At 43.2% G+C, this 27007-nt stretch overlaps 1 protein-coding gene across 1 annotated transcript in view; it reads right to left on the reverse strand.

Annotated features, from left to right (window-relative positions):
* POU6F2 (POU class 6 homeobox 2) overlaps window positions 1-27007 on the reverse strand; it is a 369574-nt gene that overhangs the window by 48427 nt on the left and 294140 nt on the right. The window contains exon 6 of the mRNA XM_082692653.1: window positions 7088-7225. Coding sequence (XP_082548779.1) covers window positions 7088-7225 — 138 coding nt within the window. The remainder of the gene's footprint in view (window positions 1-7087; window positions 7226-27007) is intronic.

Here is a 27007-nt window from a genome sequence, read left to right on the forward strand (position 1 = left end):
AAAAAAAAAAGATGTGATTAACAAAATGCATATTTGATAAGTATTCTACTGCATGTGATTGAATTTTTACACATTTTTTAAGACTTTATAGAATGATATTTGCAAGTGAGAAAAGAAAATCTTTTGTTAGACTGTTTTTTGAGTTTTGGTTTAGAAAACATGGCCAAAACCATTATCTAAATAGATTGTTCTGTTCATATTTGGGCAAAAATATACAGACACCAACCCTGAATTTTTAGATACCTACTCTGAATTTTCAGCAAAACATATTTGATTCTTAGTTATGCAACATGTCTATTTTTAGTATTAAAAATGGTATTCTGTACATATGATTTTGTAGCTTTTTAGAAAGATACCTTTTTCTTTTCTTTTCTTTTCTTTTTTTAGTAAAGATGTAAAACTTGCATGAAAGGAATTACCAGTGTTATAGTATCTATCACCTTGGAGGGAGGGGCATGAGGAGAAAGTGTCAAGGACTCAACTGTATCAGTAATGTTTTATTTCTTCTAAAAATAAACAAGAGAACTAAAGCTTATATGGAAAGATGTTAATACTTAACATCTCTGAAGGATCCTTTGTTTTTTTTGTTTTTTTTTTTTTTTTGTAAAATATTATTATTTTTTTAAGTAGCCTCCATGCCCAATGTGGAGGCCCACTTGGGGCTTGAATTTAAGACCTTGAGATCAAGACCTGAGCCGGAATTAAGAGTCAGATGCTTAACCGACTGAGCCACCCAAGTGCTCCTGAAAAAATTATATTTACCTTTTCATGCATCTAATGTGTTTTATTATAAAAAATTAAATAAGAGGCACCTGGGTGCTTCCATTGGTTCAGCATCTGCCTCTGGCTCAGGTCACAATCCTTGGGTCCTGGGATCAAGCCCTGCATTGGGCTCCCTGCTCAGTGGGAAGTCTGCCTCTCCCTCTTCCTCTGCCCCTACCTCCCCCACTCCCACGCTTGTTCACTCTCTTTTGATCTCAAATCAATAAATAAAATCTTTAATAAAATACAGTAAGAATATGTGTGAAACTCCCTAAATTCCTGATCCTCTCACTCTAGCTGGGTGTGTGTGAGGCCCCCCATTTGCTCTAGTCACATTATCTGAGTTAACACACTTTATCTCCTTTGCACAGGGTTTGAAATTTGTTTTACAAAGGTGGGCAGCTATGGCTTTATTTGTTCTCCTGAACAGATCTAATAAAACCCACAGAGAGGTTCAATGGACCTCAATTGAATAAATGTATTACATCTCAATTCTCTGGCGGAAATTTGCATTTATTACAACTTCATCTTCGTTCATCTTGTAGTGATTTTCTCTGAAAGAGTCTCCTCTTTCCATTTAAATTATGTGTTGAATTACTTTAGCCACCTATAGTTCAGGGCCAATTGCTGGCTTTTCATTTAAAGAAGAATAGCTATAACATGAATTTATTGATAACAATATACTTTATTAAATACTTAAGACATATCGGGCACTGTGCTCAGCCCATTGCTTGCTCTCTCATGTTTAACCCCACCATGAAGTATGTGAGATCTCTTATCAGTCCCATCTTCACTGATGAGGAGACAGGGGCCCAGACGAGCTCTGTAACTTATTCAAGGCCAGATAGCTAGAAATGTGTGCCAATCAAACCTGTTTCCTTCAAAGCCCGGGATCTCAGCTGCTCTACTCCCTTCTAGAGATGCTCTTTAGCCTTTGAGGATTATAATTCAGAGGAATGTCCCAACCTAGAATTCTTCAATTCTAAGACATGTATTTTTCACATATTTGAAAGTTATGGTATTAGGATGGTCTCCCAATTGATGTGTACAGACGCGGGGCCGGTGGTGTTCCTGCCTTGGCCTTCTTCAACCCAGGGCTGCCATGAATAGAGGCAACTCACCATCCATGGTTTTGCACAGTCAAGGGTGTACTTTCTAAGCTACATTGCAGAGGCTACTACTGGAACTGAGAGATTGCTTTTCTTTGAGCATGACCTGGTCCTTTTAGACGGCAATGCCTCCCTACTGCAAATCCTTCTGTCTTGCCAAAGCAGCTCTGCTCAACTACTGTTTCTTCATGTAATGCTGCGTGTGTTCTTGAGTCATGAAGCGAACGGGTAGGTCCTTTAAATTTTTCTCCTTTTTATACATTAAAAAAGTAAAGGCACCCGGGTGGCTAGTCCATTAAATGTCTGCCTTCGGCTCAAATCATCATCTTGGGGTCCTGGGATCGAACCCTTGCATCAGACTCCTGCTCAGTGAGGGGTCTGCTTCTCCCACTCCCTCTGCAGTACCCCCTGCCTGTGTTCTTTCTCTCTGTCAAATAAATAAATAAAATATTAAAAAAAATAAAAATAAGAAAAAGATTTAAAAAAGTAATGTTGTTTTGTTTTGTTGATTTTTTTTTTTTTAACTTGACTGTTTCTTTAAGGATGGTTGGGAAGGGCTTTGGTTTGACTTGTTGCCACTTAAGAAAATTTCACATCGGTCGAGAACTAATTTCATCAGGAAACATTCTGAGCTTCAGTTAAAATGTAAAATGCTTTTCTTAGCCCCAGGATAAAATGAAATTTCATTTGCTTTTACTTTTCTGCAATAAGGCCAATAAGGAGATATTGCCAGGGGCAATAGGGAAGCCAGTTCTATAGCTGAACAAATCGATGGTAAATCTACTTGCCAAATCCTGAGTATACCCACTGTACGAGTGTTAACACACACACACACACACACACACACACACACACACACACCCCTACTGCACTATCTGGGGTAAGGCTAAGATTTCCTTAAAATAATTTAATGTTCTCCTGCTAAGATTCTCACATTTAAAACTCCTCGCACACACAGTGGGGGTTTGTGTGCACAGTGTGAACTGAAAACACATAGCATCTTAATTAATAATAACAGCATATACTGAGTGTTAGCATTACTGAATGATGTCTATGTGCCTGACCACAGGCTGAACTATTTAATCCTAGAAGATGGTTATCTTCTTATCCGCATTTTTCTTTTTTAAGTTTACTTATTTATTTATTCGAGAGAGAGAACCCACATGACTGGGAGGAGGGGCAGGGTCAGAGGGAGAGGGAGAAGCAGATTCCTTGCCTAGTGTGGAGCCTGACTTGGGGCTCGATCCTAGGACCCTGAGATCATGACTAGAGCTGAAGGCAGATGCTTAACTGACTGAGCCACCAGGTGCCCCTTATCCCCACTTTTCAGATGAGGAAATTAAGGCACGAGAGAATTAAGTCAACCTGTGGTCTCACTGCCGATGAATGGCTGCCTGGTTCCAGAGCAGGAAACCTGCTGTGTGCTGGTTTTGCCTGTGTGCTGTACTGCCTCTTCCTATATATCCAAACCAAAGAGAGGTTTCCAGAAAATGCTAGACAGAACTCTAAACCGTGATGATGATGATGATAATTTCTGCAGCCGCTAATTATCACTGAGTCTTTAACTATATACTCCAGGCTTTTTACACAACTGACCCCACTTAATCTTCAAATCTGGGGACTTCGGTTTTATTATCTTTATTTCATAGTGAAACTGAAACCCAGAGAACTCATGTAACTTGCTTGAAGTCACAGAGCTAGTTAGTTATTGGCTGACCTGGGATTCAAACATGTGTCTTGCTAATGCCCATTCCCTTGTCTGGCTTCCACACTCACAGGAGTTCCTGATTTAGGAAGCAAAGAGAACGAGAATGTTCTTCTCAGCAGTGTGACAGTCATTACACATTCCAAGATTATGAATTACCAAGTGGACACTTGCTACCTTTTCACCTCAGAGTGAAGGTGGGTATGATACCATTTTTTAAAAATGGGATACAATATTGCTTTGTGACTTCGGAATATAGTGTTTCTGTGAAAATGAATCACTCTTTGGAATAGTGCACGACTTCTGAATTAACCATAAATGGATGGCAGAGGCAGAAGGGGAAAAGAATGACTGAACTGGTTAGGGGGAAAAAAGGGAACTAAAAAACTAAAGTCCTTTAATATATGGAGATTCCCCATCCCTTTAAATTCATTGAAAGCCTGTAAATGGAAACAGTCAGATTCTAAGACAAGGAGACAAAAACTGCAAGTCCCCGATGAAGGGGCGCTTTCTCCCTGTTCAGATGGGGGCATGTCTCCCTCCCCTTCTCTGCAGGAAGACCAAGAGCCTTTTGCCCAGAAACCATGGTCCACAGCCCTGGGCCTCCTCACCGAGGTTGTCTTAAACTTTGAGGATGAGGCTCTGGTTTAGAAAGATTAAATCACTGATTGCCCCAAGGTCCAAATTTAGAAACATGTAGAGCTTGAGCCCTATTCTAGGCAGGTCTGAATTTAGTAAGGGTTCTTTTCCTGGGTAAAACTGTCTCCGTTTCCAAGTAGCCAAGAGAGGGAACCTTAGCAGGAGGGAGCAAGTTTCAGGGGACCCCCCACCGGTGCCTTCTCTGCAGCCGACCTCCCCCAAATATCAGCAGAGTAAAACAAGCTTTCTAAACCTAGGTGTAGATTTTAATGTTATGACTTCTGGGCAGACTTTCAAATGTAAAAAATAGTTGATGTCAAGAACTCAAATGAAAGGATCTATAAATATATTAAGAGTTTTCTCTTTGTACCTTCTCTGGTAAAGCTCTGTGGAGATTTTTAAGGAATTGAAAATGGGCTGGGTGAAGTAATTCTCATTTACACGGGTTTTTGAGCAAGGCTAATTATATGAACCTGATTCCAATGCAGTCTTATTTTTTGTACCGCATTAATAAAGGGTAAGGAACACACACACACACACACACACACCCCAAATAATTTTTGCCCTTCTTTTTTGTTGTAATCTCACCACTTCATGAGGTTCAAACAAGTATCTTTATGCCAAGAGGTACAAAGCATGCACTTTTTTCTGGAAAGATGATTGTGTTTGTATTGTAAGTTTTTTTAAAAACACACACAGACACACGCACACACAGACACACAGACACACAGACACACACACACACAGCACTACGGGAACGTGGCCAATTCATTAGCTTTGGAAACTGAGTACCTCAGTCTTTTCCAGCACTGGGAGGAGTACATGACACCCCAGGGTATGTTTCTAAAACTCTCAGACAAGACTTCACGAGTGGGCAGTATCGATTCCGCTGTGATGTGATTTTTTTTTTTTTTTTCACTTTAGGAGGTTCGTGCACCATATCAAATCAACTATTACAGCATAGTTTCTAAGACAGAAGAATTTTAAAATTAGACCCAACCCTTATTCGATATATGCAGAGTGCCCATCAAGGCTTTAATGGGAAGTTCATTTCCCTGTGGGTCCTCACGGGAGGGAGAACCATCCCCGGAGGTGGGAGCTGGCAAAGGCCAAGCGGAGTGGAAAGGCTGTAACTCTAGGCCCTCAGAAGGGGATGGATTTGTAACTGGCAAGATGACCCGCCATTAAATCACCAGAAGAATAAACTCCTAATAATTCCTTCTCGGCAATAAAGCATTTTCTCCATCACAAACTCACAAGCGGTGGGGCAGAGTGGTGCATTTTCCTTGGACTCTGGAACCGGAAAAGTCAGGGGGAAATACACATCAGTGGATATGATTTCTATCTGGAACTCCTAAAATCTACATCTCAAGGGCCAGCTGCTGGCAGGAATGAATCGGGGTGTTCTATTTTGGGCAGAACTCTGGGAAGCAGCTTCCAGGACCGACCTGATCGGAGTATGAGTTACAGATATTATAACCAACTTTTCCTCCGTGCCCAAACCCAATCCCTCCAGAAATCGTAATAGGCTTTTGAGAGCCTCCACTTAGAGCCGGCTGCATAAAATGATGCTCTGATGAAAAGGGATTGGAACAAGGGTTAAAGCCGACATTGAGAGGTGACTGTGGAGGGCACAGTGTTCATACAACCCTCCTTTAATATGTGTGGTGTGCACCTGTGATAAGATGATTCATTACCTGGGGCTGCTCTTTGACAAGCTCCATCGTTCAGCCCTCGGGGTTCTGACGGGACAATCCCGCACCCGCCCAGGAAATATACCAAGGTCAGCTTTTTTGCCCTGGGACGTAGATTGAGATGGTTTAGCTTATAATGCATCTCTGTTTACTCTTTATGTAAAATAAAAACAGGGTGCAAGACGTCGCCATTCCTGTTCTTCACAGAGCAGGCCAAGCAGGGATCCGTAAACTCACTGCTGAGTAAATAAGTCTGGGAGGGAAAATCCTGAGAGCGTGCAAGCTCCTTCCACCTTGGGCTCCCACCCTCAGAAGTGGCCACACTTGAGGTCAAGGTGCTCTATCCACTAAGGGTCAATGTCGAGCCTTTGAGTGGAGGGCGCTTCTGATACCCTCAGCTTTAACTATGGTTTGCTTTCTCTGCAGCTTTTAGGTTTACTGGGGTCTTGAACGGGGAGCCCCGTCATATGAAGCTCTGTCAGTGTCCTCGGGGCCGTGAGGCGGGCGCATGAGGGGCGTAAGGGGACCAGCACGCTGCCCATGACATGAGGAAGGTTTGCTGGCCCTGGCCCTGGCTGACTGAAGCAAGCCTTTAGACATACGCGACCCAGCCTGGCTTCCAGAAGAATCAGCAAGAGACCCTCACCCCTTCCCTTTGCTGCTCTCCCAAGAATGCACTGGTCCTTCCCATCGCGCCCCGCCCCCCCCCCCCCCCCCCCAGTCAGAACCTGGCTTGCTTAGGGCTGCTTTAGAAATCTTAGAGCAACTGGGGAAGGAAATGTCCCAGTTTCCCCCCGCTGTCCAAGTTTAAAATGAATGAATAAATAAAAGAGGAAAACTGAATTTTTATTTTAAAAATTACCTTAAAAAAAAGGAAAAAGAAAAAAAGAATGCCCCGTCATGGAAAGTGTTTTCCTTCAGTTAAGGTCAGAACACGAGCCATCGTACAGAAATAAAAACGAAAACTTAGCCATTCTAGGGGAAGGAAAAAAAGAATCTTGCTTCTAAAATATAGAAACCCCTCCCAACCCTTCTCCTATTCTTGACATTGCTAGTAAACATTATTTATTTGCCTCAAATGGATGCAGTTACATATCACTGTCATGCAAAAGAAATTCATTTCCTTTCCGAGTTCAATCTGCCATAAAAATTCACTCTTGTTCCCATCTCCCACTCACCTGTCCTTGTGCATTAGTAACTAGTTGACCCGTGACCCCCTGAAGACTGGAGAGAGCATTGCCAAAGGCTTGTGAACTTGCTATGGAGCCCATGGCGGCTGCTGCAGCAGCCTGACTTGCTAGTGGATTATTAACCAGCTGCAAAGAGAGAAAAGATCAGGGTGAAACCACCAAGAGAGGCACAGGCACAGCACACCGTACAACATTCACGTGGGGGAAGGACGGTCCCCCTCCAATTGGTTCATGCAAAGGGCCCGGAACCTCCGGGAGGGAGCCTGCTGAACAAGCTGTGGACTCTAGGGGAGGTTGGCTATGAGGCCGGGAAGAAAACAGGCTCCACCCACCCTGGGCTGCTTAGTGGAGCCCCAGGAGAGAAGGAGGTGGGCCCTGGGGTTGTGGTGGGCTGTCAGGGTCTTGCCAGGTGGATAAACGATTTTGGAGAAGTCCCTGGATTGTGTCCTCTAGCCTACCTAAAACTCTGGGAAAATGTCTCCTTTCCTTGAGGCCAGCAGACCGAATGTGGATTCATGTAGGTTGGGAGTAGAAGTGGAGAGGAGGAACAGATGTTAGGGATTTCTAACTAAATTCTAAATGAATTTATCATTTTCATTTGTGAGTCGCTCCCCATGGCGAAAGGCAGATGCCTCACTCCACCTTCTTCTCTGAAGGAAACCAAAGTCAGTAGCAATGGAAACCTCCTACCTCTGTGTTCTCAGAGGGGGAGTCCAGGGTTGGGACCTGGGGGGAGGGGCGGCTCATGCCAACCGTGGGATTCAAGGCCAGTGAGGAAGGTCTTTTGGTGATTGGCCAAGTTGAAGCCTAGCTGCTTGCTTTGGACTAGTATGTGGCCTTCCCTGGGTCTCTTCCTGGGACCAGGGTGAATTAGGGAGGAGAATTTGACTTGGGTGGGGGGACCCACTCAAGGAGCAGGGTATAGCTGCCAAAACCCGTTTTTCCATGGAGACCAATTCAATATTCTTTATCCTGCCAATTTTCCACGCCACGGGTTTTCAGGCCTTCTGACCATGAGGCAGAAGTGTAGCTTGAACTAAAATCTGCATTTAGGTTAATGACTAGATATAAATTCAAGAAACATTTAAACTATTTTCACAGTATTGGTTTTGATACATGAATTTCATTTGTATTTATTCTAGGGTGTTATTTTTTCCCATATAGTTCCTCTCAAGTACAACGATTGTTGTGTATAATAATGCATTTTCCATCACCAGTTCCCACATCCATGAAATTCCTGCATTTTAGAAGAAGCCTGCCAAGACTAAGACTTGGAGAAAAAATTAATGCCATGCTTAATTCAGGTCCCAGAAGCTTTTCTTCCACTTTCTTCTTTACTTTCTCAATTCTCTTAGTCTTTCTTATTTCTTTCTTTTCCTCATTCCCTCTTTCCCTCAGATTGTATCTTATTGCTTACCTCCTCTCAAAATTTGCCTAGAGTTTTATATCATCCAATGAGGATGGGAAAACTAATTGTCAGGGGAAACATCAAAAGAGACATGAATTTAAGAATTCTTTTTTCATTAATGTGATATCCTTATCTCTCTGGTTTCTTTATTCATCTATAACTGAATTTCACGTAACTAGTTCTACAGAAAATCCCACTGACCTCGCGCAGTTTTTTTTTTTTTAAAGAAGTGAAAATCCATTTTAAGCTCATTACTTTATGTGTCTTTTGCCTTTATCTCTCTCCTAAAAGACAGGAATGATTTTCTTTTTAAGGAGAAAAAAAATTCTCATTCATCAGCCTCAAAGAAACCCTGTCTCATCCCAGATTACCACCATGGGATTTAAAATTCAGGTTGGCTGTGTTCTTGGCTTTCGATGTTCATAGTGTAGATGAGGCAAATAGTGGTGGATGGTAAGTGGAGCCCTCCCTATTTACGGATTGACTACCTTAGGTGAGAGAGTTTGTACCGTGTACCTTTTTTTTTTTTTTTCCTTTTCCCCCATTGATGAAGTGAGAAGATCTTTGGGAATACCTTCCCCAAACTGCCCGGACAGACCCTGCCTACAGGCACACTATCTCGGCTCACATGCCATATGCTATGTTTACTCTTCTTTTATGCCATACAAGTTAAAATCACAGTGAAATTCCCCAGGCTCAGAGAGATCTCCAAATATGCTTCTCAATCTCAGAGAAAAATGAAATCATGTGCCGCTTGGTGTTTGTGTTGAATATGCCCTTTTGTCCAGGAGTTTTGGGTGCAAAATTTAAATCGGTACGTGCAGAATGTTTTCTGAAGAAGAGAGACAGTGATTCCTCCTTAATGAAGAGAAAATATTTTCAGAAGTTGTAAGACATTTCCCTAACATCTAGGTCAGTCAAAAATTCTAAACAGGAAATTATGGAATTACTCTCTGGAGATAGTGGTGTCCTAGGAGAATTCCTTACATTTAGGATTTGAGTGTATGTTCAGCTGTAGTTCCATATATTTGCTGTAAATTCAGACATTCTACAAAGAATGAATTATGGCTCTGAATAGGAAACAAAGTAGCTACTTAAGCCTTCTTGTCATGGGAGCAGGAACAGGTATCCTTGCCTTGTTCTGGAAGGTTGCCAAAGCAACCACAAATGCAAGGATTTTGTTGATTTTTAATGTTTCTTTCCTCTCAATCCTGGTCTTAGTTCCCCCCTCTTTGCTGCCTTTCCCTCTTACTGGAACAAGAGCCTACTCGGTGACTCTCTTCATTCCTGTCCTGCATCCCTAGGTCTTTGCGAAAGGCGTAGGGACTCTGGGGAGATGCACCCCTGACCCCCGGAAGTACAGCTAGAGCTGAAGGCAGGGGGTGTGGTGCATACAGACAGCCGGGACGAGTCGGTCTGCACACTGACAGCCTTTCAGGTGGACCATTGGTGTTGTTGACGGATGCAGCTCTGTAAATATCTTTGGGCTTTTCTATCTGAGACTGCCAAGGCAGGGATGTAATATGCATCGAGATTTGTGGCAGAGATGGGGAGGGAATGGTCCGGAAACCATAAGTGTTTCCTTCATCACCTCCGGTCACGTCACTCTGTATTGTCCCCAGTCATGTCATATTAGCAGTGTTCCTATCAGTCCTTCTCCTTGATTGGAGGCTCGGGGTAGATTTGGACAGCGAGGAGCCCGGGCACAATAAATGTACATAATGAGCAAGTCAACATTCTAGGAAGTCGCTCCCAAGTTTATGCCTTCAGATCTTTCATTGCCGACGTACCTAAGCAGCTAAAGGGTGGCCCTGATGAAGTCCGATTGTATTACATACTTGAATTTTCCACAGACCGGCGACTCAAAAGTCAGGCTGAATTCCGGGGCAGGCTTGTTTATAAATGTGGACGCCCCCCAAGCAAGCAGGAGCAGAGCGCTCGAGTTCTCACACTGCCTCCAAATGGAATCTGCACTGTGAATACATCAAGCTTTAGCTCTATAATTCACAGATAGTCTAAATACCTTCTAATAGAAAAACTAACTTCTTGAAATAGTTCCCTGCCTCCCCCACAATATTAGAGAGTAGCATAACAGGGAAATTTTTAAAAATAGTTTTGCACTGGGGGAGGGGTGGGCATCGCCTCTGAAACCAGACTGCATTGGCTTGTGACCTCTAGCAAATCAGGTCTCATTGTCTCATGGGTAAAAGGAGTATAAAGACGGTACCAGCCACAGAATTACCATGAGGATGAAATGAGCTAATACGGACAAAAGTTTTAGAATAATACTTGACATTTACCACGTTCTGAATACATGCTCACTATCATTCTCATGGTTCATATGGTGCAGGAGGGTTTTGAACTCATCAGTATGTCAGAATTAGGGCTCACCTTTACAAAAATTTTCTCCCTTTGGAAATAATGGGGACGCAGGCAATTGCATTTTCTATTTTGATATTTTAACTGTATTCTCTAATTTTATTTGACTAATTTTTTTTAAAAAGTTTATATTTTTGACCTGAGGACATCGAAAAGAAGTACTGAAAACCTGACATTACCTGCTTATTTTGGGCTTCCTGTAGTTGGTTATTTATAGAGAAATTTAGGGGGAAGGCACAGTTCTGACTCTGAGGCCAGGGTTGTTCATGACGGACCAGCAAAAGGGTACTTTTCTAGCATGTTATCCTCATACTTCGTTGACAACATTTGTTGGGTTTCCACAAGGACACCCATTTTGGAGTTTAATTCCTGCCTCGTGTCAAAATATTGTGAATGAATCTATCCCACACTTGCTGATTTGAGAGTGAAGGCATGCAGAAAGATCTGTAAAAATCTTTCCTTAGGATTCGCAATGGTTTATTTCCAAATGGTTTATTTCCAAATATTCCATATCAATATGGATATTGGGTGCTCACTTCATAATGAGAAAAAATCCATATTCCCAGCTCTACAGAGCTTTGTGCTAATCTTTGTTCTCTGAGGTCACTAAATGGTGATGACAAGAAAAACTCGGATAAAGTCTCTTCCAGGAGCATTCGATGATGTCATATGTAGGTCACCGTATAACTGTCACCATAAATTATGTCACTCCCTGATGGAGGGCTGTCTTTCTCCAAGTCCTGCCCCATCTTCTCTTTCTCTGAAAGACTCACAACCTAGAGCCTGGTAAAGAATTCAGGTTTCTTGAATCTGGGCATTAGCAGTCAGAATACTTCTCAGGAGACATTGCTGATTACAGTATTCTATTATTATGAACCTTATTTATGAAAATAAGGCAGGACGATGAGGCACCTGACCTATGGTGTCATATTCTGCTTATGCCTTTATTCCGAGAGGGACCTGTGAATGCAGCAGGCTCAAAACATTTCTTTGGAGCAGAATTGCCCATGATGTATAGTTTTGTCCTACTCCTCGTGAGCTACGTGGATTTCATAGAGCATGGACTGTGGAGCAGCTCTTTTTGCTACTAACTTCTCAATTTAGAACCTGGAAACTGTGGCGCCATTTGTTTTTAAATGAGGATGTTGATAAATGCATTCACCATCGCTCACTCCCGCAGAAGGTCTAGAGACTTGCAGGGGCTGCCTGGACACAGGACGGCAAATACGGCTGCCCAAGTTCATTTACGTGCATGAGGTCCTTGTCTTTCTTAGGCTCTAGATGTGACACATGTGTCTCTTGGTCTCCTGTGACTCTTAACCGAATCAGTGCTTGCACTCACTACCCTCAAGTCTTCTCTTAAAAGGGGGAGGAAATACCAGTAGACACGTGTTGGAAGGTTGGCCACATTTATTTCAACGACCTATTTGATGAAGGTTTTATCCTCCTAGGCTTTCCCCCTAGGTCTCATGATTGTTCTGTGATACAAACAGAAAGTTAGGAATCAGGTTGGAGAGTTTCAGTATCAAGCCCGGCTCTTCCACTCGCTGTCTGCCCGCTTCTGTGCAGTGATGGTGAAGTGTTAGATGCTAACCCTCCGACCCTCTGCCCGTCAGAAGTCTCTGGCTGGAGGGCCTGAGGTTTGCAGGGATGACCTAGGCACCACCATACCCTAAAATATCTTTGGTCCATCAATGTCAAGTCACACTGATTTCACTATAGTTTTAGAATAAACTTGATTTTTAAAAAATTTTTGACAAAACTGTAAGTATAATAACTTCCAAATAATGCTCTACTATCCAGCCACATTCAGTAACAGAGAAATTTTTATTTTATTTTACTTTTTAAAAATTTTTAAAGATTTTATTTATGAATTTGAGAGAGAGGGAGAGCACAGGCAGGGGGAGCAGCAGAGGGAGGAGAAGCAGGCTCCCCACTGAGCAGGGAGCCTGATGTGGGGCTCGATCCTAGGACCCTGGGATCATGACCTGAGCTGAAGGCAGCTGCTTAACCAACTGAGCCACCTCGGCACCCCAATAGATAAATTTTTAAAGTGATCTCATGTCTGACGTTCGGGTCCCCAGAACCAGGGTGGAGAAGGGAAGGATTCTGATCCCGTAGGGGCTCTGGAGTGTGACTAAGGTTTCAGAGCTGTCCTACCCCAAGGCAAGGAAGCTGGATGCTCTCCCTTGACACTTGATGCTTCCAGTTGAGTGAGAGCCCTTAGGGTCAAGGAAGGGTTGGAAATCAAATCCCTGGCCCTGGTGGCTCTTTGCTCTTGGGGTAAAGTATATATGGGGGCTGAGGAATGGAAGAAGGGCTGCAGGTGATGGTTGTTGAAAGCCCCCAAAGGAGTAAAGGCAGCTCACCGAAAAGAGCAATTCCAGGGGACCCGGGTAGGACATTATCATGACCTGTCACAGCGCAAACAACACTTCCTTCCACTCACTATGTCTTCATCCCACAAACACTGGTTCAGCACCCACTATGTTGTGGGCACAGTATGAGGGGAAACAGTGTGATGACTGATCGATCTGCTCCCTACATTCATGGGGCTTTAAACAGGGAAGAGCCTTTGGTGGAGAGGGAGGGGACGTAGGAAAAGATGAGGGATGTCTCACTAAGGAGGGATATCCGGACCTGGAGAGGGTTATAGTCTGGGGTGGTGTGTCCAAAGAGACCTAGAAGGGGCAGCTCTGAGTCTTTGCACCTATAGTTCCTCCAAGTTGCACAGAAATGTGCCTGGCGAGAGACAAGCCATTCTCCCTGAGAGGATTAAGAGGTGGCATTCTGGAGCCAGACTGTTTGGGGTCTAATTCTGAGTCTGCTAGTAACTGGCTGGTAACTAGCAGCACCGTCTACTACAGTCTGAATGTTAGGGTCCGCTCCTTCATATATTGGCATCTTAACCCCCAAAGATGGAATTAGGAGGAGGGGCTTTGAGGAGGGACTTTACGTCACAAGGGCAGAGCCTTCATGAGTGGGATTAGTGCCTTATAACAGAGACCCTCTAGACACCCCGAGCCCCTTCCACCATGGGAGGACACGGTGAGCAGGTGCTGTGAACCAGGACCAGGGCTCTCGCCAGAGCCTGATGGAGAGGGTGCCTTGCTCATGGACTTCCCAGCTACTAGAATTGTGAGAAATAAATTTCTGTTGTTTATAAGCCGTCCAATCTGTGGTCTCTGAAAGGACTGGCACACTTTCTGCATCCAGGCTCCCTCAGTTTTTGTAAAAGGGGACTATTAGTGGTGGTCATGACGTCACAGGGGTATTGGGAAAAACCACACAGCATATGCAAAACATGGGAGGAATTTCTGGCACACGGTGAGCATGATAGATGTCTTGCTGTAAGAATCTTCCCTCCTGAACTTCATGCTGTTGTAGGCTTGGGTCCCCTCTGGCCCTCATTCCCTCCAGGGCGGACACACTGGATCCTCAGCTATGTCAGGATGTTCGCATTTGCTGGCTCTACATCCACAGCTCTCTGCGCTGTCCACACGTCTCCTCCCCCAGGTCACCTGCCTGGACCACCCTATCTGAGAGGTCATTCCCTTTCTTTCAGAGATTTATGCCAAGACATGTATAAGGAAACCGTAGGGTGCCGGGGATTTTTTTCTACGCAATTTGTGGTGGGATGGGGAGAATGGCGGGAAGGACGAGGCAGTCTTGGGTTGAGCACATGGAAGCTGGGTGGTAGACATACACGGTTTGTTTGACTATTTGTTCTACTTTTGCATATTCTTGCAATTTTGCCGCCGTAAAGTTTTTTGATAACTCTATTCACTCGCCGTCTTGTCTTCTCGCCTGCTTACCTCGTAGCACCAAGAGAGCTTCACAGTCTCATCTGTTTATCCCCATCACCCCTCTCTCTAGAATGTAGATTTCGGCTCACGGGTCTGTCTTGGGCTCCTCCAGCAGTGCCAGGCACCCAGGGGGCCCTCAACCAACGTTTAGTGAATGAATGTAGGAAGGAGTGAGTTGAGAATGTGTAGGCCTGGCCGGGACCTCAGTGGGAGTTTGCCCCTTTATTTAATATTTACAGAAAAGAGCCAACATTTGGGAGGCAAATTCGTCTAAACTCTTCTTTTTTAAAACACAGCACCACACTTAACAGTCTCTCATGGCACGCTGGCTGGACTGGCAGGAGCCTTGAACATGGTGATGCAGTCCTGAGATTCTGGAATCTTCCCTGGTGTGTCCCTCCCTCCTGTGAGGCAGCCCTTCCAGGCTCCTCTCAGTGGCTCAGAGAGATTTTTGCCAGGAACCCTGGGATCCTCCAGGGTATAAAACTCAATAATGGCAGCCTCTAAAGGTGACAACCCAGGCATTCCCTGGATATTTTAGACCCAAATCCCTAGACATCCCTAGAAACTGTGTGCCTAGAATTGGGTGTGGATAAGGCTGGGTGGAAGGCTTTATCTTTAGGTATCTGGAAGCTGCAGGACAAGGAGGCAGAGAAGGAAGCTTTAATATTTTTATATTTTATATAAAATGTATTTTATATTTTTATCCTTGGACTGTGGTGGTGGAATTGGAACTGGGGGTTGGGAGTCTCCTTCCCCAGCCCAGCCACCTAGGCTATATAGAGCAAAGCCCATGTAGACAGCAGCAAGGGTGGGAACAAGAAGGGACAGTTTCCCCAGATAAAGATGGATCTATCTGTCGTTGGGCACAAGCCATGATGCTTTGAAGACAGGTGATAGGGTGTGGATCTATTAAGGAGAGATATGTTTTCTCTTCTTGGGGTCCCACTGGAGTAGGACCCAGGAAGTGCTGGGCAACTTGGGCATCTAGATGGTTCATGGCTCCTGATGGTCCTGGATGCAGGGGCAGAAAGGAGACTCTAACCAGATGGGTTCACAAACCCTGAACATCATTGCGGGTGGACAGAGGGGACTCTGCAAGCACAGATGGATGCCCTAGAGACTATTCTAGAAGTACCTTCAAGAGAGAGGTGGATCCTGCAGGGGCCCCCAGGCCCAGGTAACACAGGAAGATCAACAGATCTGTAAGGAGGAAGCGGGGACACTGGAGGAAGGGAAGGAAATAAACAAGTGGCCAGCGCACTGTGACTTAGCAACAAACTACGGCAAAGCTCTTCTAAGGAATGCACTTCTCTTTTATTTTTAAATTTACTGATAAAACAGTCAAGCCCAGAGTTGAGGGGGGAAACAAAACAAAACAAAACACCAGCTTTTAACTCAACCCAATACATCTGATTTTGAAGTAGAGAGGTCAGCATTATGGAAACATACCAACTCTAAATCAGATTTTATCCAAGTTATATGGAGCCCAATACTGTGTTATCACAAGCTTACACATCTCATTTCCTTTTCCGTCTAGTCCTCCATTTAATAACCTGAAAATCTATCCTTTTATTGAGTTTCATGCTATTTTCTTACTTACATACAATAGTGCTCCTCTCACCAATTGCCTATTGTCATGGCACATTAGTTAGGTGAATTTGTTGATATTTCAAAATTACTCTTCCTGTATTTTTTATTCTATCATCCAGTTTAAACAAGTGATCGGGAGCACTCCTGGGATGAAAGAAAAAGGCTTTACTTCTTTTTTTTTTTTTTTTTTTTTTAAGAATAAATTGCTGCGACAGTAGAGTAGTTGGCATTATTCTGGCTCCTAGCTATGGGAATGTACAGTTTAGTTCGTCTTCGGCCGTACCTAATGTACTTACGGTGCTTCCCCAATCGAAGAAAGACAAGGCACGGTCTGCCTTATGGAGCCTCCGGATGATTTTGGACATGATCTGTTTCCTGATGACTATGGTACTGGCTCTAAGCCAGATCCCAGGGGCACAGACACAAGGCAAGAGCCTCTGGCCCTAGGTGCTTCCAGTCTGATCTAGAACTATGGATTTCCACCCTGTAAGAAGGGGGCGCCCCGAGCCCAGGTGAGCCCTCATGAGGCCTCAGGCAAACAGACCACTTGGGAACTGAATTTTAAAGGATTATGAGGAGTTGACTAGGGAAAAGGTGGGAAGGGGAGAAAAACCTTCTTGATCAGCAGCGATAGTGGGATTGCAGCTTGGAGGCAAGGGGTGGTGTTTTGGGGACATGGAGCCCCTCAGTTGTCACTTAGACCTTTGGGAAGACAAAGTGGAGAGAGGAAAAGGGCAGAGATGAGGTAAATCATGGGATTATGGAGGGATGACTGTCACTTTAAGGAGCTTGTCCTTTATTCTATAGGCAAGGGTGGAGAGGTGTGATGAGATCTGAACTTGAGAGTCTTTGGAGACGGAGTCCAACTGGGTAGGACTGGGTCAGACTAAGGTAGAGGAGAAAAGGAGGCTGCTAGAGCCAGGACAGGGGCAGAGGGTGGCCCTGCACTAGGGGAGGGCAGTGGCTTCCTGTATTCACACACGGAACGAAGTCTGGTTCACGGTTCACTGATTCAGCAAACACTGAGCACCAACTATAAGTCAGGTACTGCTATATTGTCTTTCTCCCCAAAGAGCTTTCAAGGTACGGGGAGGGCAGATACACAGACACATAAATCAAGAGCCAACGGTGCAAATCGCAGTACGCTATCACCTCACACCTGTTAGAATGGCTATCATCCAGAAGACAATGGATAACAGGTGTTGGTGAGAATGTGGAGAAAAGGGAACGCTTGTGCCCTCCTGGTGGGAGAATAAATTGGTGGAGCCACTGTAGAAAGCAGTATGGAGGTTTCTCAAAAAGTCAAAAACAGGATTACTGGGTCCAGTAATCCAGCAATTCCATTTCTGGATATTTATCCAAGGAATATAAAAACACTCACTAACTTGAAAAGATATATGCAATGGCCGAGATATGGAAACAGCCTAAGGGTCCATTGTGATTCTGTGTGTATGTGTGTACATACATTTATGTATATGTATAATGGAATATTATTTAGCTATAAAAATAATGAAATCTTGCCATGGGCAACAACATGGATGGACCTCAAGTTGCATTATGCTAAGTAAAATAAGTCAGACAAAGAGTAATATTGTATGAATTCACTTACGTATGGAGCAACAAAATCAACAACAACAAAAAACCAGCTGATAGACACAGGGAACATATTGGTGGTTGCCAATATGGGAGGGTGGGGTGAAATGGATAAAGGGGGTCAAAAGGTTCACACTTCCAGCTACAAAATAAATCAGTCATGGGATGTAATGGCATTAACTATAGTTAATAATACCATGTTGTGTAGCTGAAAATGGCTACGGGAGTAAATCTTAAAGATCCCATCCCAAGAAAAAAACAATTTTGTAACTATGTGTGATGCTGGATGTTAACGAGACTGATGATGGTGATCATTTTGTAATCCATACAAATATCAAATCATTACGTTCTACACCTGAAACGATATGATGTTATATGTCAATTATACATCAATTTAAAAAAAAGAACCAATGAGTATGAGCCAGGCTAGGGATATGCTCAGTTAGCTGTGGGAACACTGGAGAACTGACTAGTTCAGTGGGGGAAGAGGGATGCCAGGGAAGCTTCCCGAAGTAACTGACAGGAGCTCAGTCCTGAAAAAATGGCAGATCAACAAAGCAGACAAAAGAAGAAGGGCAGATAGAATAGAAGAATAATTATGAAGTTATGGAAACATCAGAATGCCTGCTGGTGTGTTCTGAAGGGCCAGAGCACAGTTAGGGCAGGAAATGGGGTTAGGAAAATTCTGGGTGGGGTTCTGAAGGCAGAGCAAGAAGGTGGGAAGATATAAATTAGGAAGCACACATGCCTATGTATCTATGGTACAGAGCATTTCCTGAGTGATTTCACTACAAGTTGTTGCTACGAAAGTACCTGAATATTACCATTCATGGAGATAGTTCAGTAGCCTTGCCGCACAGGAAACAACACTACTTATAGTAATTGAGTCATAAAATCCTATCATGTATTTTATATAAAGGGAAACCTAAACTGCTGACTGACCCAAAATTAACCATTGAATTTTGATTAATAAAAAATAAAAGCCATCATCTTTTAAAATACAGAATGTTCTCTGTTATGAAAAATTACAAAGATGGATGGTAAGTGATACATTGTATCTGTGTATTTACCTTGGTATCCACAACTGGGTCCCTGTGTGAAGACTGAGCTGTGAATTCAGAAATTATAATTTTATAGATTAATTATACAGGTTGCATTTGTTTATAAGACTTTAGGTCTCTGACATGCTGCGCAGAGAAGATGGAAGTCTTTATTTACTTTGGACTTATTTTACTTCTGAAAACGTATATATTGTATGGGTAGATAGTAATGTTACTATTGAAACTCACGAAACTTTTTATTAAGTGCAAACCAGTTAAACTTATGAGGAACCAGTTAAACCACTTATGAGGAACAAAACATATGCTTCTTCCTTTCATCCCCATAGGCACATTGGGTACAAAAATGTGCTTGTAACTGTTACACATTATATCGTGGTTTGATCCTTCCACTGGCAAATGGGAAGTCTGTTTCAATTGTTACTGATTTTTATTATTATGCATAATGGCTTGCTTGCCTCATAAAACGGATTCACTGAACAGCTGTTGCACACAAAAGCTAGTCAGAAGAAATGTTACGCTTCCCACAAAACAATACGACCGTTGAGTCACTCATGCATGTCCTTTTCCCCAAGGACAGCAAATCAGCAGAAATCAACCCATTTCCTGTTGGTCTGCCATTGACCCTTTACAACTTCTACTTCCTTGGATTCACAATAAGGGTCAGATGGACCATTTAAACTCAAAGATGAAGAAAATGCCATTTTTGGTCAGGTCACCCGCGTCTCCTTCTGCAGAGGTGTGCTAAAACCTGGGAAGAGTTCCTTCCTTCCCTGTAAAGAGTCGACAGAGATTTGTGGCAGATGTGGGCATGTCTGCCTATCCTAAAAGCCCCCATCTGTGCCAGACCCATGGCAGCCTCCGTGCCCAGAAGAGAACTTTTGCCATTAGGAAAAACGAATGGTCCAAATTATTAAAGGAAATACGATTCTGTAGAAAGAGGAAGATAAGTACATGAACGAGAAAGCAAAAAACATGGCCAGAATGCTCAGAGGTAAATAAAATTCTTCTGCGCTCACAAAATATATTGGTTATAGGTTGTTCTAAAAACATTAAGCTAACAGTAAGAACCACTACCTGTAGGAGCCGTAAGCCAGGAAAATATAAAAAGTTGTTGTATAGATCGTTCGGGAAGTTTCCATTAATAAAACGGAACATAGGTTAAAAAACATAAAGCTTAATCTCACCAAGAGCAAAAGCAAAGCTGGGTCAGAATTTTCCGCGTGGAGGGAGAAGAGAGCAGAAAGTCACTGGAGAAATCAATCCACCCAATCAGCAAGGAGAAAAATCGGTTCAAAAATTTCTTGCCAATAATGGTAACTTCTGAGCAATGAGTGGCCCTGCATTTATAGGCAGAAACCAGGCAACCAGGAAGGGACGAGGGAATGTGCAGAAACAGCGAGAAGTCAGGGCGCACAGGGACTCCCTCCCGAGTCTGCAGCTGACGGGGTCTGTGTGGGCCTCCACGCCTGCCCAAGCTCCATTTGCTGGTCTGTGAAATAAGAAGGTTGAACTAGATCCACTAGATCAGTGGTTCTTGAAAATGGTCCCCGAAGGGCAGCTAAGCTGCCGCAGTTTTGGGTACGTGTGTTATGGAGTTTGCCTTTCCTAATGGACACCCCTGATGAACAGTAAGGCTTACCCATCCATCATCCCCCCAGCTGCCTGCAGGCCTGGAGAATTCATGATTTCCTACCTCCACTGATAGTTCTGCTGGGTTTGGGTTTCCAGCCCGCTCCAAGAATGTTCAGTCTCTGGAGCAGACTGGAGAAAGGCTTTTCTAGGATAGTGGTTCCCGGCACAGGTCCTGGGACTAGCACCATTGGCATCACAGGGGAACTGTGCAAAATGTAAATTCTTGGCTTCATCCCAGACCTGCTGAATCAGAACCTCTAAGGGGGAGTGGCAATCATCTGGGTTTTAACAGCAACCTAGAGGGTGCTAGCTAAGGCACACTAAGGCCTGGGAACCCTGAACAAGATGATTTCCAAGATTCCATCAAACAGTAAAAATCTATGGTGATGTTAAAATGATGGAAAAATATTTGGAACAATGCTATACTCTTTCCAGTTCTCTTCCTGTAAGAGGTACAAAATGTTTTCTAGATCTGCCCTGGCATGTGGAGACATAGTGCTGGAAATATGTTTAGGTCAGGGCTTAAAGCAAGTTCCCAAAATGACCATGCTGTTCATTGACTTCTGGGCTGGTGGCCAGCAGCCGCCAGGCAGCAGTGGGAGGGTGCAGCACATGGTTGTAGCACATGGTTGAGGTGGGGGGCTACCGGCCTTCCCAACACGATCAGAGCAATCCCAATGTTCTATCACTGAGATCAGCAGTAGAATTTTAAATCTGTGATAGAGCTTTAATAAAAAAACTAATTACGTGGGGGCAGGATGTCTGGGTGGCTCAGTCAGTTAAGCATCTGCCTTCAGCTGAGGTCATGATCCTGGGGTCCCGGGAGCAAGCCCAGAATCGGGCTCTCTGCTCAGCGGGGAGCCCGCTTCTGCTTCTGTCTCTACCTCCTACTCTGCTTGCACACTCTATCAAATAAATAAATAAAGTCTTAAAAAAACCTGATTACTTGGTATTAAAAGATAAATTACCACAAGCCAACCAAGCAAAGGCTTTCAAGGACAAGAACAAAGAAAGACTAAGAACTGGCATATTCCAGTTCTGCCTGAATACAGAGGAAAACCACCGCTGAAGGAGGGCTGGTCACCGCTAGGAAACCTGGGTGGACGCACCTGCTGGGGATTAGCCTCAGAGTCTCTTTAGTATAAAACTCCCATTCTTTAGGTTTGGAGGGATATATTCCTGGGCCTGGATGATAGAAAGTTTTCCTCATGCTTTGTTTGAGTTTTCAGATTAGCATGTATGCTGTTTACTTCTTGTTTGGTACATGACTTTAAAAAAAATAAGAGTACTTTTTTTTGTACTTGATATCCTGTGTTTCTATATTGTAGTACACAAAGGGAAAATAAAGCAAAATGGCCAAGAGTTAAAAAAAAAAAAAGGGAAAAAATCAAAATATAGAGATGATTATACAATCATTTTATAGAAAATATCACTGAAAATACAGAAATAGAAGATGAAAAAAATCACATTAAATAAGTAGGTTTACTTCCTCTAAATTTTGGTTTCAAGAACTTGGACACATTAAGTAAGATAGATTTTGTTGTTGTTGCTGTTGTTGTTTGTTTTTTGTTTTAAGAAAAGAGGCATGAAGTGAAAAGGGGAAATGTACTTTCAAAGGACTTATCAAAATAATGTGGAAGTCCATGATGTCTTTCTTTAGAACGCTACATGCTAGAAGCAATGAAATTTTGGTGGAACCCTTGAGAATTACAGCAGTTCCCAAAGTGTGCTTAATAGGACTCTGGTCTTGGGATTTGCTTTAGAATAAAAGGTCTGGGAGTCAAATAGTTTTGGGAAACATTGCAGGAAGCATCTGCCTCTAGGTGATGGATGGTGTATCTTGGTATGGTAATGGTTCTGGAAATTGCCCACAGGTAAAGAAACCTGTTTATCTTATTGAACTCAGCATTCCCCAACATTTGATTGTATTGTCCCCTTTGCCACTAATGTCCCGAGAACTTGCGTTTCATGGTGTGCCATCTAAGAAAAGTTGGGTGATGTTATTACTTGGTCGCCCACAGATTTATCAAATGGGCTAGTGCAAGAAGCTTGCAATCCACCTTGGCTAGTCTCATCTATGATAACTAAAGGAAAGACTATATTCCAAACCCAGATGCTCCACAAACCATCTAAGTCTGAACAAAATTCCCTCTGGTACTTTTGCAAATGTTCATGCAGACTGGTTAAGATAAAATTCATGGATTGAAAAAGAATCCTGGAGATCGCGCACACTTTAAGAATTCACAAACACGTATGTGTTACCATTAAGTGAGCTGGATGATAATACGTTCAAATTACCATTAGGGGGAAAGTACCACTGTTAAGTGAGCATGATGGTGTCCTCACTATTATCACCTGCTGTGGCCCAAGATGTGACCTGCTGAGGTCAGGATGGACTGGAGTGCAGGAGAAACCAAGCCCTTGTGTTAGAGAAGAAACCCACGTGAAGGGAGGGCTGTCCTCGTACACAGCGCTGTGTGTGTCCATGTGTGTCTATTTTGAAGGCTACGCATTTTGAACTTGCCTCACTTGCCTAATTCTGGCTTGAAAATAAATACTCTAGTCTTTTTTTTTTTTTTTTAAGTTTTTAAAATTTATTTGTCAGAGAGAGAGAGAACACAAGCAGGGGGTGTGGCAGGCAGAGGGAGAAGGAGACTCCCTGCTGAGACTGGTGATGTGGGACTCTCTGATTCCAGTATTCTGGAATCATGAGCTGAGCTGGAGACAGATGCTTAACCAACTGAGCCACCCAGGTGTCCTTTTATTATTATTTTTTTTATTTTTAAAATTATTTTTATTATCATTTTATTTATTATTTATTATTATTATATTATTACTTTTATTTTGTTATTTTCTATTGTGTGTGCCCTAGTAGATAATTGCTAAGCAGAGTGGGGAAGTAACCAGGAAAGCTTTTGTTTTGTTTTTAAAACATCCATGGTAATGAAGCCAAGAAAAATATTTTTTCATATATCCAGGACATTATATAGTTAAGAAAAAAATATTTTGGAGCAATAAGAAGCAAATTCACCAATTCACATTTGGTTTTCATTTTCCTTATTTTCTGTCACCATAGCATTTTTTTTTTTTTTTGAAACCTTGGCAGCTAAATATATTTCCATCTCTGGATGGGTTGCTTTATCTTACAATTACAAAAAAGGTGAGTTACTCAAAGGTATTGGTTTGGCTATATCCAAAGTCCTGAAAAAATAAAGTTTCCTTAATACAAAATATAATCATTGTAAATTATAATGAAATCTCACAATTAAAAAGCCTGGTTCTAAAATAACTCCATTTTGTATTTTATTAATATTTTAGAGAGGGAATAGAGGGGCAGAAAGAAAGAGAGAGAATCTCAAATAGATTCCATGCTGAGAGCAGAGCCAAACTCGAGGCTTGATCTTACAACCCTGAGATCGATGACTTGAGCCAGAATCAAGAGTTGGTGGCTCAACTGACTGAGACACCTAGGCTCCCCACCCATCTTGTTTGAGAGCTTTGTCATTGTCAAGGTTATTTTGAAGCATGTCAGAATAAAACCAAAGCATGTGGACTTATTGCTCTGGGAAATAAACTTATTCAAAACACAAGAGAATCATGTATTACTGTCTTTTCTCCTAATTATCTCTTGAGTGTTTAGAAAAGTAACAGGATACAGGGACTTCTATATTTCTATATTTGAAAACAAGTAACACTAGTTTTCCTTCCCATAGCCATTGTTACTCCTGCTAGGACCACCATGGACACAGTTTTCTGCAACAAACATCTGCACAGGGAGGGGTGGGGGTGGGGTCAGTAAACTGATGGCTATAGATGTCTACAAATTGCCCAAAGTAAAACAGTAAAACTATGGTAAGTAAACCCAGGAAATGTCCTGAAAATTGCATTCCATTTCAGAAAATTTTTGAAACAATCCTATAATTTTCTAATGCATTTCCCTTCTGTGAACTTTGTCACCTAGTATTCAAATAGCAATCACGGAATACATTATAAAATAGGTTATTTCAAGAAAAAATGATTTTGAATATAAAAGGGGGTTAATGTACCAGCCATTAATTTAACTGAAGAGATAGAATATGGACTTGGCAGAAAAATCAGGTCTTTGCCCCCACTTTCTTGTTTTTGTTTTTCTTGGAAGAAGAAGATCAGGGAATTCAATTCACCATTAAGAGGGCCATCCACAGCCAACTTTTCTTGGTTTAAAAAATCATTTTGGCAATCAAACAAGGATACTAACAGGACATTCAAATAATAGAAGCAAGGAGATGATTCTTATTGGTTGGGAGGAATGGTGGAGTTGCCCCCTCTGGTCCTGCCCGGGGTGGTTCAGTTCTCCACATGAGCGCTGCACAAGGCAGGGAAAACCCTCACCCAGAAAGCGGTTGTGGGGTCAGTTCTTGCTTTCGGCCAAATACCTCTTCATTCCCTTCCATATAAAGGCTGGAGAAACATGTATTTTGCTCCTTGACGGAGGGGCCATAAAGAGAGATATTATGATTTCCTAGAAATAACTGCTTTGGGGAGGGTCCCTTTATCTTCATGTTCTGAGTAAACAATACGAAGTGATTTTTAGACAGTTGGGATGGTTACTTTTGAGACAGGAGGCCAGTGGACTAGAAGCAGCATCAGCAATCAGACGGCCACGTCAGACATGCACATTGAGGGCAGTAGCTGAATTCTGCGTCCATTCTGTGACTTCTACAGGTAGCTCAGTGTCTGACACTCAAAGGACCTTATTAATGTTTGATTAAAGCATGATTCTCCACTATCAAGACAGCAGGTTAAGAACCACTGTATCAAAGACAACTGTTTGGTCAGAAATTATTTTTTATCCCAAAGGACAAAGCTAAGAAACTGGGCCTGGATCATCAGTTCTGTTGTTTGGAGGCAGGAAACCTTCAACATTGTGGAGGTTCCTCTGGATACAAAATACGCCCCCAGCATAACAACTGAGGGCCGGCATTCCAATGAAATCCCCTATTCTTTAAAGGGGAATAATAATGGATTTGTTGGGGCCAAAATGGAATTGTAGGCAGTACCTACTCTCAGCTACATAAACTGTGAAATGCAAGCCACGTTTCTCTGGGTTCTGCCATTGTGACATATGTTCAAAGTTGGGAAGATGGACAATAACGTCAGGATTGCGAGTGCCTTCTCATGGAGACAGCCCAGTGTGGAGAGAAGAGCAGTGTTGTCTCCTGGGTGACCCCAGCTTCCTGGAGCATGACTTGGGTCCAATGGCTTCCCATTCCCCCAGCAGCAGGTGCTCCATGTGGGCTCAAAAGGGCCTTTTGGTACAACTGGTCCCAGGAAGCGTGTGCTCCCAGTTGACCTACATCTCCTCTGAACAGTCCGTGCTCAAGCTTAGGCTGTTTCTACTCCACTTTCAAGACTGATGTCATGAGCCCAATAAAAGGGGAGAAGCAGGGGGAGCCCAGCAATGACTCTTCCAATCATCTCCTAACTGCCCTGTGGGCCATGACTTCAAAGACCTTCTTGTGTTGAAGATAAACTGGAAGTCAACCATCTACCTGAGGATTATGCAGGGGGTAAGTGTGCTCCTGTGCATCCTTCCACTAATCCAATTTATGTCTGTTTTCTTTTGCATTTTTTTCAGAAAGTTAAAGAAGGGATTGTAAAGAAGGCGAGACTCATCGACAGCCATTATGGAGATAAGGTGACCTTTCCCTTATTGTCCAGGCTCTGTGATTTTGTCATAGAAACCATCTTAAAAACATTGGCTGATATCACCCTCCCATTTAAAATCCTTGCTGGTTCCCCTCTGGACTTTGAATAACATCTCACCTCTTTGGGATGACACAAAAGGGCATTCAAAGCCTGATAATTCTGACTTCATCTCCATTCTGCATCAGGTATCAGAGGGCTAGACTAAAATAGTTGAGCTCTGGAGTCCTGTTGTCTGGGTTCTAAACAAGGCTCCAGCAGCCTATCACCTTGACTGAGTCACAGGTGGGTGAGACTGCTGGTCAAGGACAAGGACTGTCTGCCTTTGGGGCTGACCCCTGAGGGAGGGCAGGGTAGAAGCAGGAGTGAGGAGACATCCAGCTGGGACACCGGCCTGATGTCACTGCCAACTCCATGAGGAAGCTTTGGAGCTAGAAGTGTCCATAAGAGAGGCCAGAGTTGAGCCTTTGAACTCCCACATGGATAGGTCCCTGGATATGGACCATCCTGGAAGGGCCTTGGGCAAGGCTTTGGATGAGGAGGTTTCTCTGCAACTGAGGCCATGCCAGAGGGGCTGTTGGGAGCTGAAGCCTGTGTGACAAGAGCATTCCCAAGCAGCCAGGGTGACAGGTCCTCAACACCCCTTCGCCACTCTGACTAACTCGTTGCTCCAGGAGACCCCAGCACGCTCTCACATCTTCGGGCCTCTGACTGGAATACTTCCCTATCACTGGCGAGCTTCTTCCCAGCC

The sequence above is a fragment of the Mustela nivalis genome (genome assembly GCF_964662115.1).
Source record: "Mustela nivalis genome assembly, chromosome: 12".
Lineage (NCBI taxonomy): Eukaryota > Metazoa > Chordata > Mammalia > Carnivora > Mustelidae > Mustela > Mustela nivalis.